The 13,425-nt window shown below is 38.9% G+C and overlaps 1 protein-coding gene across 1 annotated transcript in view; it reads left to right on the top strand.

The window, feature by feature from the left end:
• LOC107560852 (gastrula zinc finger protein XlCGF8.2DB-like) overlaps nt 1-590 on the top strand; it is a 4,388-nt gene extending 3,798 nt beyond the window's left edge. Inside the window, exon 3 of the mRNA XM_016245124.1 lies at nt 1-590. Within this exon, the coding sequence (XP_016100610.1) occupies nt 1-444 (444 nt within the window). The 3' untranslated portion in view covers nt 445-590.
• Nucleotides 591-13,425: the final 12,835 nt, after the last annotated feature.

Below are 13,425 nucleotides of genomic sequence, written 5' to 3'. Positions count from 1 at the left end.
GTTCACTCTGGAGAAAAGCCATTTAACTGTGATCAGTGTGGAAAAAAGTTCATTTCTTCATCAACTCTAAAAAAACACCTGACAGTTCATTCGGGTGAGAAGCCTCATGTGTGTTCTTACTGTGGAAAGAGTTTTAAAAGCCTGCACAGTTGTAAACTGCACCAGAAAACACATGATGAAGTGGGAGATCATGTGTGTTGTGAGTGTGGGAAGAGCTTTACTAAAGCTTACCATCTGAAACGGCACCAAATGATTCATACTGGAGAAAAACCTTACAAGTGCTCATATTGTGACAAGAGTTTCATTCAGTCTGTAAACCTGAAAGCACATGAGCGAGTTCACACTGGAGAGAAGCCGTATCACTGTACTCAGTGTGGAAAGAGTTTCACTCAGTCAACAACTCTAGTGACTCATATTAAAAAGCATTGTTCTGTGTCAGAGTGAGCAAATGTTTTCTACAGATTCAATACTTCAAGTATATTTTGTGAGAATAAGATACAGTAAATATGAGATTAGCTCAAATAAACTAGTTTTGCTGTGGAATAGATTTGTGGGGATGTTATTTTCTGTTTTGTTGGAGAACAGAAAAAGTATTTAGTCACTTTAAAGGGGTCATATGATGCGATTTAAATTTTTCCTTTCTCTGGAGTTATACAAGCTCTTGGTGCATAAAGAAGATCTGTAAAGTTGCAAAGACTAAAGTCTCAAATCCAAAGAGATATTCTTTATAAAAGTTAAGAGTCAGCCATGCCTACCTAAAACGGCTCGTTCTAACACGCCCCCACATGTCTACATCACTATGTGGGAAGATTTGCATAACACCGCCCAAATGCTCACGCAAAGAAAGAAGGCATAACTTTTATTCTCGCTGTAGTATTGTTGTTGCCGCCGCCATGTCGTGGAGTCGCTGTGTTTCGTTGTGAAAGCGAAAGTACTTTGTTTGGTCTTCCCAAAGAGGATGATATCTGCTTCGTCATGCCTAGAGCTGATCCGTGCTGGTCGCTGAGGAAATACAACAACTTTGCGCTTTGGATCGTCGAATCGGCTTTCACCGTGAACGAAGCGGAGTCCAGCCCGGGGTCGTCACATGTGGTTGCCGCAAGCCCTCCGGAAGCTCCTTCGTCGAATTCGCCGGCCGCGCCGTTCTCAAGCCCGCTGGCCTCCGCTAACTCTAGCCCACCGTGTGTGATGCTGTGTGTTTCGTTGTGAAAGCGAAACTACTTTGTTTGGTCTTCCAAAAGAGGACACGACTAGAAATCAGTGGTTAAGTTGTATGTACAACACTGTTCCAGAACACTTCAACCCAAATATTCAGATGTGTGCAGCACATTTTATGTAGGACTGTTTCCTGATCCTGGGAGAGTAGACTACAATGCCGGCTGTTCTGACTCTCAGACTGTTAGTACGTTTTTTATATATAAAGAGTTTGCCACTGATGATTCAAATGCGAGTTTTGAGCAGTGTAGAGTAGCGCTTGTTGTTTGTAATTTCTCCGATCACAAATGCAGACATGGTTTTATGTTTACGCGGCGCGATGCAACACGTAAAAAGACAGTATATGTCATTATAATCCGTAATTATGTCCCCACTGGATGCAACAAATGCCTCGTTTATAATGGGTTTTCATATTTTTGAATCATCGCTCTGGCCTGACAGGGCATCAAAATATGGTGAGGGGCGTAACATTTCCGTCAGATGCTTGAGGTAATCGGCCAATCACAACGCACTGGATAGCTGGCCAATCACAGCAAACCTTGCTTTTCAGAACAATGAGCTTTGTAAAAATCAACGCGTTTCAGAAAGGCGGGGCATAGAGGAGAAACAATAATGTACAGTATGTGGAAAATAATGTTTTTTTAACCTTAAACCGCATAAACACATTTCATTACACCAAATACACAAAATACTGTTCTTTTTAGCAACATCATATGACCCCTTTAATCTTACACTGATTTTTTTTATCCTTTAATGCCTCATCAATGAGTCTGATAATTTTGTTGTATAAAACCAAGTGTTCATATTGTGACAAGAGTTTCATTCAGTCTGGAAACCTGAAAAGGCATGATTGAGTTCATACTGGAGAGAAGCCGTATCACTGTATTCAGTGTAGCGAGAGTTTTATTGTATCATCATGTCTCAGAAATCATCTGCACATTCACTCTGGAGAAAATCCATTTCCATTCAGGTGAGAAACCTTATGTGTGCTCTTTCTGTGGAAAGAGTTTTTTACGGCTTACTCACTGTTAACAGCACCAGAAAACACATGATGAAGTGAGAGATCATGTGTGTTGTGAGTGTGGGAAGCGCTTTACTAGAGCTGACCTTCTGGAACAGCACCAAAGAATTCATACTGGAGAAAAATCTTACAAGTGCTCATATTGTGACAAGTGTTTCACTCAGTCTGAACACCTGAAAAAGCATGAGCGAGTTCACACTGGAGAGAAGCCGTATCACTGTACTCAGTGTGGAAAGAGTTTTACACAATCATCAAAACTTCTCACTCATGAGAAAATATTGCAAGTGAGCCACATTAATTTTCATGTTAAATACATTCAAGTAAATTGTGTGAGATATAGAATTTGTCTGAAAAGGTATATCAGTTTTGTGAATGTGGAGATGAAAACTAGAAAGACGTAAGAGTGGAACTTCAGTCAACTCTTACAGTGTGAATAAAATGTTTTTGCAAAATCACATTTGGGTGCTAAGTAGGTCTTGCTTAAAATAGACATATTCATGTTATTTACAATTTGTCAAGTGTAGAATTTACGAGAAATAAAACAAACATATTGCTGTGAGTCTGGGAGGAACTTTATTGTTTTCTACATCACAGCGATCTATGTCTGTGAGAACGTAAAGAAAGACTAATGTTGAGTATTAACCCGGTTGAGTGAACGCTGGCGTGTTTTTGCTGCCGCTGCTCCCTGGCTTCTTTTTAATATTCTCCGACAACTATGTGGATTAACTATGTGCTTGTGCTTGCCTGGACTGTCCTGTCTTTTGTACATCACACATCGACAGCACTGCTCCAGTACTCTGCCGCTGAGCTTTTGAGGTTCTGCCCATGTTTGCACGATTCACCACCACCTGCTCTGCTTCTGCACCCGGACATTTTATATTTCGTCGAAAATATATTCACCGTGGCTCTCGACAGAACTTTCAATACAACAAATCCAACTCTATAAAGTCATTCTGGTCTACTACTCGATGTCCACCGAGGAATACCGGTCGCCGCGCTGATCACTGTGTGTTGGCCCTCCTAGCTAGGTCAGCTAACACGGCTGTCAAACTCATTAACACTACTGTCAACTTTGGTCTTCTTAACATCCGCTCACTTACGAGTAAGGGGCATCTTGTGCAGGATCTCCTCGTTGAGCGTAAGTTTGACTTTTTATGTTTAACTGAAACGTGACAGCAGCCAAATGACTTTATTTCACTCAATGATGCTATTCCTCCGGGGTTTGCTTACATCTCTCAACCGCGTGACTCAGGTCGAGGAGGATAGCAACTGTGAATGTTCCCATTTGTCACTAATTTAAGGCTACAGTATTTCAGCTCTCTGGACCTACTCCCACTATTGCTGCCACTTTATACTGTCCACCAAAGCCTAACAAGGATTTTATTACTGATTTTGCCGCTTTCTTGACTCACATTTCCACACTCTCACCAAACATAATACTTCTTGGGGATTTTAATATACATATGGACAATGTTAACAACATTCTTACCAAATATTTCATATCATCTTTGGACTACAGCAATATGTAAACTTTCCCACACACATTAAAGGTCATATTCTAGATTTAATCTGCTGCTCGGGTGTCTCACCTGTTGATTGTAAAGCAGATTCTTTCCCTCTTTCTGACCATATGCTGCTCTCATTCAGTGTAAATCTCTCACTCTCCAAATCCAACCCTCCACGCATTATAACATTCCGAAAAATTAAGGACATTAACTTGGACAATTTATCCTCTAGCATCACTAGCCTCCCCAGGGCCGATAGTTTTTCTACCCCGAATGAACTGGTCTCTCACTACAATAACAAAAAAGTTTTTGATCAGTAAGATCTCCAATGGTTTCCAAAGAAGCCTCCTCCGCTCACCAAGCCCGCACTCACCCGATCCAAAATACAGCAAAAGCAGCAACACCGTGAAACCTTTCTACCATTCAAAACAACCGCCATGAGCTTTGTAAAAATCGACGCGTTTCAGAAAGGCGGGGCATAGAGGAGAAACAATAATGTACAGTATGTGGAAAATAATGTGTTTTTTTAACCTTAAACCGCATAAACACATTTCATTACACCAAATACACAAAATACTGTTCTTTTTAGCAACATCATATGACCCCTTTAATCTTACACTGATTTTTTTTATCCTTTAATGCCTCATCAATGAGTCTGATAATTTTGTTGTATAAAACCAAGTGTTCATATTGTGACAAGAGTTTCATTCAGTCTGGAAACCTGAAAAGGCATGATTGAGTTCATACTGGAGAGAAGCCGTATCACTGTATTCAGTGTAGCGAGAGTTTTATTGTATCATCATGTCTCAGAAATCATCTGCACATTCACTCTGGAGAAAATCCATTTCCATTCAGGTGAGAAACCTTATGTGTGCTCTTTCTGTGGAAAGAGTTTTTTACGGCTTACTCACTGTTAACAGCACCAGAAAACACATGATGAAGTGAGAGATCATGTGTGTTGTGAGTGTGGGAAGCGCTTTACTAGAGCTGACCTTCTGGAACAGCACCAAAGAATTCATACTGGAGAAAAATCTTACAAGTGCTCATATTGTGACAAGTGTTTCACTCAGTCTGAACACCTGAAAAAGCATGAGCGAGTTCACACTGGAGAGAAGCCGTATCACTGTACTCAGTGTGGAAAGAGTTTTACACAATCATCAAAACTTCTCACTCATGAGAAAATATTGCAAGTGAGCCACATTAATTTTCATGTTAAATACATTCAAGTAAATTGTGTGAGATATAGAATTTGTCTGAAAAGGTATATCAGTTTTGTGAATGTGGAGATGAAAACTAGAAAGACGTAAGAGTGGAACTTCAGTCAACTCTTACAGTGTGAATAAAATGTTTTTGCAAAATCACATTTGGGTGCTAAGTAGGTCTTGCTTAAAATAGACATATTCATGTTATTTACAATTTGTCAAGTGTAGAATTTACGAGAAATAAAACAAACATATTGCTGTGAGTCTGGGAGGAACTTTATTGTTTTCTACATCACAGTGATCTATGTCTGTGAGAACGTAAAGAAAGACTAATGTTGAGTATTAACCCGGTTGAGTGAACGCTGGCGTGTTTTTGCTGCCGCTGCTCCCTGGCTTCTTTTTAATATTCTCCGACAACTATGTGGATTAACTATGTGCTTGTGCTTGCCTGGACTGTCCTGTCTTTTGTACATCACACATCGACAGCACTGCTCCAGTACTCTGCCGCTGAGCTTTTGAGGTTCTGCCCATGTTTGCACGATTCACCACCACCTGCTCTGCTTCTGCACCCGGACATTTTATATTTCGTCGAAAATATATTCACCGTGGCTCTCGACAGAACTTTCAATACAACAAATCCAACTCTATAAAGTCATTCTGGTCTACTACTCGATGTCCACCGAGGAATACCGGTCGCCGCGCTGATCACTGTGTGTTGGCCCTCCTAGCTAGGTCAGCTAACACGGCTGTCAAACTCATTAACACTACTGTCAACTTTGGTCTTCTTAACATCCGCTCACTTACGAGTAAGGGGCATCTTGTGCAGGATCTCCTCGTTGAGCGTAAGTTTGACTTTTTATGTTTAACTGAAACGTGACAGCAGCCAAATGACTTTATTTCACTCAATGATGCTATTCCTCCGGGGTTTGCTTACATCTCTCAACCGCGTGACTCAGGTCGAGGAGGATAGCAACTGTGAATGTTCCCATTTGTCACTAATTTAAGGCTACAGTATTTCAGCTCTCTGGACCTACTCCCACTATTGCTGCCACTTTATATTGCTGTGAGTCTGGGAGGAACTTTATTGTTTTCTACATCACAGCGATCTATGTCTGTGAGAACGTAAAGAAAGACTAATGTTGAGTATTAACCCGGTTGAGTGAACGCTGGCGTGTTTTTGCTGCCGCTGCTCCCTGGCTTCTTTTTAATATTCTCCGACAACTATGTGGATTAACTATGTGCTTGTGCTTGCCTGGACTGTCCTGTCTTTTGTACATCACACATCGACAGCACTGCTCCAGTACTCTGCCGCTGAGCTTTTGAGGTTCTGCCCATGTTTGCACGATTCACCACCACCTGCTCTGCTTCTGCACCCGGACATTTTATATTTCGTCGAAAATATATTCACCGTGGCTCTCGACAGAACTTTCAATACAACAAATCCAACTCTATAAAGTCATTCTGGTCTACTACTCGACGTCCACCGAGGAATACCGGTCGCCGCGCTGATCACTGTGTGTTGGCCCTCCTAGCTAGGTCAGCTAACACGGCTGTCAAACTCAGTAACACTACTGTCAACTTTGGTCTTCTTAACATCCGCTCACTTACGAGTAAGGGGCATCTTGTGCAGGATCTCCTCGTTGAGCGTAAGTTTGACTTTTTATGTTTAACTGAAACGTGACAGCAGCCAAATGACTTTATTTCACTCAATGATGCTATTCCTCCGGGGTTTGCTTACATCTCTCAACCGCGTGACTCAGGTCGAGGAGGATAGCAACTGTGAATGTTCCCATTTGTCACTAATTTAAGGCTACAGTATTTCAGCTCTCTGGACCTACTCCCACTATTGCTGCCACTTTATACTGTCCACCAAAGCCTAACAAGGATTTTATTACTGATTTTGCCGCTTTCTTGACTCACATTTCCACACTCTCACCAAACATAATACTTCTTGGGGATTTTAATATACATATGGACAATGTTAACAACATTCTTACCAAATATTTCATATCATCTTTGGACTACAGCAATATGTAAACTTTCCCACACACGTTAAAGGTCATATTCTGGATTTAATATGCTGCTCGGTTGTTTCACCTGTTGATTGTAAAGCAGATTCTTTCCCTCTTTCTGACCATATGCTGCTCTCATTCAGTGTAAATCTCTCACTCTCCAAATCCAACCCTCCACGCATTATAACATTCCGAAAAATTAAAGACATCAACTTGGACAATTTATCCTCTAGCATCACTAGCCTCTCCAGGGCCGACAGTTTTTCTACCCCGGATGAACTGGTCTCTCACTACAATAACAACCTTCGAAATCTTCTCAATAACTTCGCTCCACTCAAAACCAGGACTGTTTTATTTACTGTTTCTGCACCTTGGTTCACTCCCTTTTTTAGACAATTAAAAATAAAAGGAAGACAACTCGAAAGACTTTACAGGAAAACTGGCCTCACTGTGCACAAGGACATGTATTCAAATCATATTCTTCACTATAAAGACTGTATTTCCAAAGCTAAATCCACATACTACTCTGGTTTAATTAGCTCAAATTAAGGAAATTCAAAGGCCCTTTTTTCCCTCCTTAAAAATTTCACAACACCCCCGGATTCACTTCATCTGTACTCCTCTGATTTCTGTAATACTTTAGTATAATTTTACTCTTCAAAGATCACACCAACACATTCACCATCAACTTATGTCCACTTCTGCTTTGAATTCACCTGTCCCAGTTTTATTTGCCCCCTCTCATTCACTCTCAGCATTTACCTTACCCTCAGTAAATGAAATTTCCAAACTCATTCAAAAATCCAAATCTTCAACCTGTAGATTGGACCCCCTTCCGACTATTCTTGTAAAGGCTACCCTCTCCTCTCTGCTCCCTTTCATCACAGATATCATTCACTCTTCCCTTACCACTGGAATTGTTCCTCCTTCTTTCAAAACAACTGCTGTAACTCAAATTCTCAAGAAACCTGGTTCAGATCCCAACAACCTTAATAATTTTCGTCCTATTTCAAATCTTCCATTCATCTCCAAAATTCTTGATAAAACAGTTCCTGCTCAACTCCATACCCATCTTTCCTGTAGCCTAATAATTTATATGAACAATTCCAGTCTGGTTTCCGTCCCCTCCACAGCACAGAAACAGCACTCCTTAAAATCACTAATGACCTCCTTCTAGCGGCTGATTCTAGTTTACTATCCATTTTTCTTTTGCTGGATTTGAGTGCGGCCTTTGACACAATTTCACATACTATTCTTCTGGACAGACTTTCTTCAATTGGTATCACACATCCCTCAAATGGTTCCATTCATACCTCTCTGGCCACACTCAGTTCATTCAATTAAAATAATTTACCTCTCATCCAGTCCCTGTCACCACAGGTGTGCCCCAGGGCTCTGTCCTGGGGCCCCTGCTGTTTATCATCTACCTTCTTTCTCTCGGTTATATCTTTCACAACGTCAGGTTCATTTCCATTGCTACGCAGATGACACCCAGCTCTACCTTTCTACCAAACCCAACTCCAAACTCCCACCATCCTCCCTCACCAATTGCCTCCTTGACATAAAATCCTGGTTCACTTTAAACTTCCTCAAATTAAACAACAATAAAACAGAACTTCTTATAGGCACAAGAATCAGAATTTCTCTATTCCCATTGATAATTCCTTTATCTCCCCCTCCCTTCAGGTTAAGAGTCTGGATGTCATCTACGATAGCACCCTCTCTTTCACCTCCCATGTTAATAATGTTACCCGGTCTGCTTACTTTCACCTTCGTAACATCAACCGTTTAGGTCCTTCCCTCACACTTCACTCCACTGCCATTCTCGTTCATAGTCTAGTCACCTCTCGTTTAGACTATTGTAATTCCCTTTTGTTTGGCCTCCCGCATAAAACCCTCCACAAGTTACAACTGGTTTAAAATTCAGCTGCCCGTGTTATCACTTGCACCCCCTCTATCCATCACATCACACCCACATTACAACAGCTTCATTGGCTCCCCATTACTTACCGTATTAACTACAAAATACTTCTCACTTTTAAAGCCATTCATAATCTTGCACCTCCATATCTTCTTGGCCTTCTCCATATTGCCACTCCCGCTCACACTCTCAGATCCTCTTCTTCCATTCATCTCACTGTTCCCACTGTCCGCCTTGTTACTATGGCGGCTGAAAGCTCTGCTCCCCAGCTTTGGAAATCACTCCCTTCTGATCTTCGTAACATTGACTCTCTCCCACATTTTAAATCCAAACTCAAAACCCATCTGTTCAGCATAGCTTACTCCCTTTTATCACAACTGCATTGTGTTTTTAATTGTAATGTATCTTATTGTCTTTACTGTTTTGTCTTGTTAACGATGTACGGTGACCTTGAGTGTCAAGAAAGGCGCCTATAAATAAAATGCATTATTATTATTATTATTATCATTATATTTTTAAACTAATTGAAATGTCTGTTTGATGTGCTGTCAATCAATACAATGAAGAATGAAATACTAGTAGATTAACTGATTCATATTTATGATGATACTGTATTTGCTCCATAACTGTACAGAAATTAGATTTACTTAAAAGATATCAGGCATCACCATAATGAATGAGGTGAAAACAGTGAACTTTAAGAGACCCAGTTAAACTTGATGGCCCTGTTATTTTGTAACATATTACAAATAATTCTTAAATAGGGTGAATTCAGGTAAAGTGGGACGTTTAAGCTTAATTGTACTGTGCTCAAAGAGTTTACCCTTTCAGAGCATAACAATGGTTTTTAATTAAAGGGACACTATTTCTTCAAATGATAAAATAGTTTTGGTTGATGTAATATGATACTGGTGGGTGTGGCCACAACTCAAAGGAGTACTGTGTCATGGTGAATGGTAGAAAACCCTTTGATATAAGATTTTTATTTGTAACTTATAAGGTTGCTCACTAAATGTAAACAAACATTATTGTGACCATTCCTGTTTTATTCAATACTACCATCAACAGGATATAAAATGCAAAGAATACATAAAACAAAATGTGTTAGTTTTCTTGTAAGGTGTTTAAATATTGCTGACTGATTCAGGTAAAGTGGGCCAGCCTTTAACCTTCACTAATTATACTTAAATTCATTAAATAATTATTTTTATAGTTGATGTTTATAATTTACCTTTTTTGGAAAACAGAAATTTAGACAGTCAGGAATTCAAGTCAGAGATGGAAGAAAGGAAAGAGAATAGAAATGAAGACGATGCATGTAGTTCAATCTGTGGAGTGAAGAAAGGATGAGAGCAGAAACATATAAATGTAGAATATAAAGCTTTAAAATAGGGACACAATTAAATTGTTTAAAGTGTTTAGAGCCTAGATAGAAAAACATTTTAAATGTTCTTATATAGCTTATTTATTGTTGCTTGCGTTATATAGTCGCATCTTTAATGTAGAGTTCATTTTTTATCAATATTCTGATTTCTGAATATTCCGATTTTCAGATTTCATCCAATTTAATGTCAACACAACCTGTTATTTTAGTTGTTTGGAATTTCACACATGAGTTGAGATGAAGATTTACACATGATTTATTTTACTCATCACCTGTAGGTATGTTTTGGGTTTGTTAAATATGTTTGTCTGATCATATCCGTTAATAAATCATGTGCTTTTAATTAGGATGCGGTATGTTTTTTGATAAATAAGGAATGGCCCACTTTACCTGAAAATAAATTTGTCTGGAGTACATTAACTCAAAATGTTTATTGGTATATATCTGGCACAGTGTGACACCAGCAGACGCGGTACGGTAGATGTTTACGACAGTGAGAGCGCGTTTACGGCGGAGTGTAGTATTTGTACAGATGCGGGAAGAAAACAACTGGTAAGACATCTCTTCTCTAAAATAAGAATATGTGATGTAACTAATAAGTGTTCGGATGTTAAAATTCAGTTTTCTGTATGCAATGTCTTTGTACAGACCCGTGTACTTTTTTTTTTTTTAAATAAAATCTGCTGCAAAATGAAACGGTTGGAGATAGTGAATGAATACATGTTTTATTTGTAACAGCAAATATGCTTACTTATTTTAAATAACCTAGAATATATATTTGGTGTTTCAGAGGAATCTGTATTCTGACTCATATTATTAATTTAATATTAATTTATTAATTTACCGTTTTTGCTTGTTTTAGTTTTTGTCTTCATGTGTGATTGGGGTTTCAACCAATATATGAATAAAATGTTTAGTGATGGTTGTTCATGAGTCCCTTGTTTGTCCTGAACAGTTAAACCGTCTGCTGTTCTTCAGAAAAATCCTTCAAGTCCCACAAATGATTTGGTTTTCCAGCATTTTTGTGTATTTGGACCCTTTTCAACAATGACTGTATGATTTTGAGATCCATCTTTTCACACTGAGGACAACTGAGGGACTCATATGCAGCTATTACAGAAGGTTCAAACACTCGCTGATGCTCCAGAAGGAAAAAAACATGCATTAAGAGCCATGAATTTGAAGATCAGGGTAAATTTAACTTATTTTGTCTTCTGGGAAACATGCAACTATCTTCTGTAGCCTCTGAAGGGCAGTACTAAATGAAAAAATATGATATTTATGCAAAATAAGAAAAAAGTACACATCTCCATTCTGGGTCATTTTTATAAATTCAACTATTATTTTCTCTTGTGGACTATACATAAATGTATTTTATGTGAAGTATCTTATTCAGGTCAGTACTGAATAAACGATAACTTGCATTTTGTACAATCCCTCTTATTTTGGTAAAATAATTAACATTTTGCAGATTCTGCAAGGTGTGTGTAAACTTTAGCTCTTTATGGCAATACAGTTTGTCGGCAAATAAAACAAAAACAGAAATATCGGTACAATTTTTATAGAAACTATCAATTCAGTGACTTATGTGTGATGTTTAGCTCAGCAGATTTGGTCACCACACAGCGATCACAATTCAGTTAACACAGTTATCCAGAAACGTGAACATATATGAAGACAAAGAGGTTGGAGTCCCTTCTTGATTTTGATTATTTACTGCTGAAGAATATTAAGATAACAAAGCATCTGGCAGTTCGCCAGATTTTATATCCGCAGTTAGAAAATAAGAAGCAGTGAAATTAAAAATGCATTGGACTATTCATCTAAATCGTTATAAAGCTGTACAGTAATAGTTTGATTAGTCTTTTTTGAGTGTATTAACATCAGAATTAACTTTATCCAATCAAAAGCACATACAAATAGATGTTTGATCTCTGTTGTTTATTTTTTTTACATTTTGATTCAGATTGCATTTGATTCTTAATACTTTTTTTCCCCAGATCTGATGGATGTGAAAGAGGAAAATCGAGAACCGAATGGAGTGGAGTGGTGTGAGAAACCTCAAAGTCTTTTAAATGGGGAGGAAACCTTTAAGGAAAAGAATGTCTCACGAAGCAGAACTCAATCAGTGTGAAAAGAGATTTACACGCCAAGAGAACCTGGAGTATCACTTAAAAACTCACACTGGAGAAAAACCATACACCTGCCATGATTGCGGAAAGAGTTTCATACTAAACAAACACCTTAAATGCCATATAAGAATTCACACTGGAGAAAAGCCTTACGAATGTGATCAGTGTGGACGAGGTTTTGCGAGTAGAGAGAGCCTAAAGAACCATGCAAGAATTCACTCTGGAGAAAAGCTGAGTTTCACCTGCTCTTATTGCGGAAAGAGCTATGCATTTAAATGCAGACTTAAAAGACACTTACTTCAGATTGCATTTGATTCTTAATACTTTTTTTCCCCAGATCTGATGGATGTGAAAGAGGAAAATCGAGAACCGAATGGAGTGGAGTGGTGTGAGAAACCTCAAAGTCTTTTAAATGGGGAGGAAACCTTTAAGGAAAAGAATGTCTCACGAAGCAGAACTCAAAGAGCAAAAGCCAGAAAGTCTTTAAAATGTCATCAGTGTGAAAAGAGATTTACACGCCAAGAGAACCTGGAGTATCACTTAAAAACTCACACTGGAGAAAAACCATACACCTGCCATGATTGCGGAAAGAGTTTCATACTAAACAAACACCTTAAATGCCATATAAGAATTCACACCGGAGAAAAGCCTTACGAATGTGATCAGTGTGGACGAGGTTTTGCGAGTAGAGAGAGCCTAAAGAACCATGCAAGAATTCACTCTGGAGAAAAGCTGAGTTTCACCTGCTCTTATTGCGGAAAGAGCTATGCATTTAAATGCAGACTTAAAAGACACTTAAAAATTCATACTGGAGAGAAACCATTCACATGCCCTCAGTGTGGAAAGAGTTTTACAGAAAAGCAACATCTTGCCAAGCACATAAGAATGCATATCGGACAGAAGTCTTACACCTGCACTGAGTGTGGAAAGGTCTGTCCAAATGAATACAGACTTAAGATACACCTAAGACGTCACACTGGAGAGAAACCAAACACCTGCCCTGATTGTGGAAAGAGTTTTGCAGAAAAAGCAC

Source organism: Sinocyclocheilus grahami, unplaced genomic scaffold (genome assembly GCF_001515645.1).
Source record: "Sinocyclocheilus grahami isolate Dianchi unplaced genomic scaffold, SAMN03320097.WGS_v1.1 scaffold746.1, whole genome shotgun sequence".
NCBI classification, from domain to species: domain Eukaryota; kingdom Metazoa; phylum Chordata; class Actinopteri; order Cypriniformes; family Cyprinidae; genus Sinocyclocheilus; species Sinocyclocheilus grahami.
This window is presented reverse-complemented; position numbering and strand designations above follow the sequence as displayed.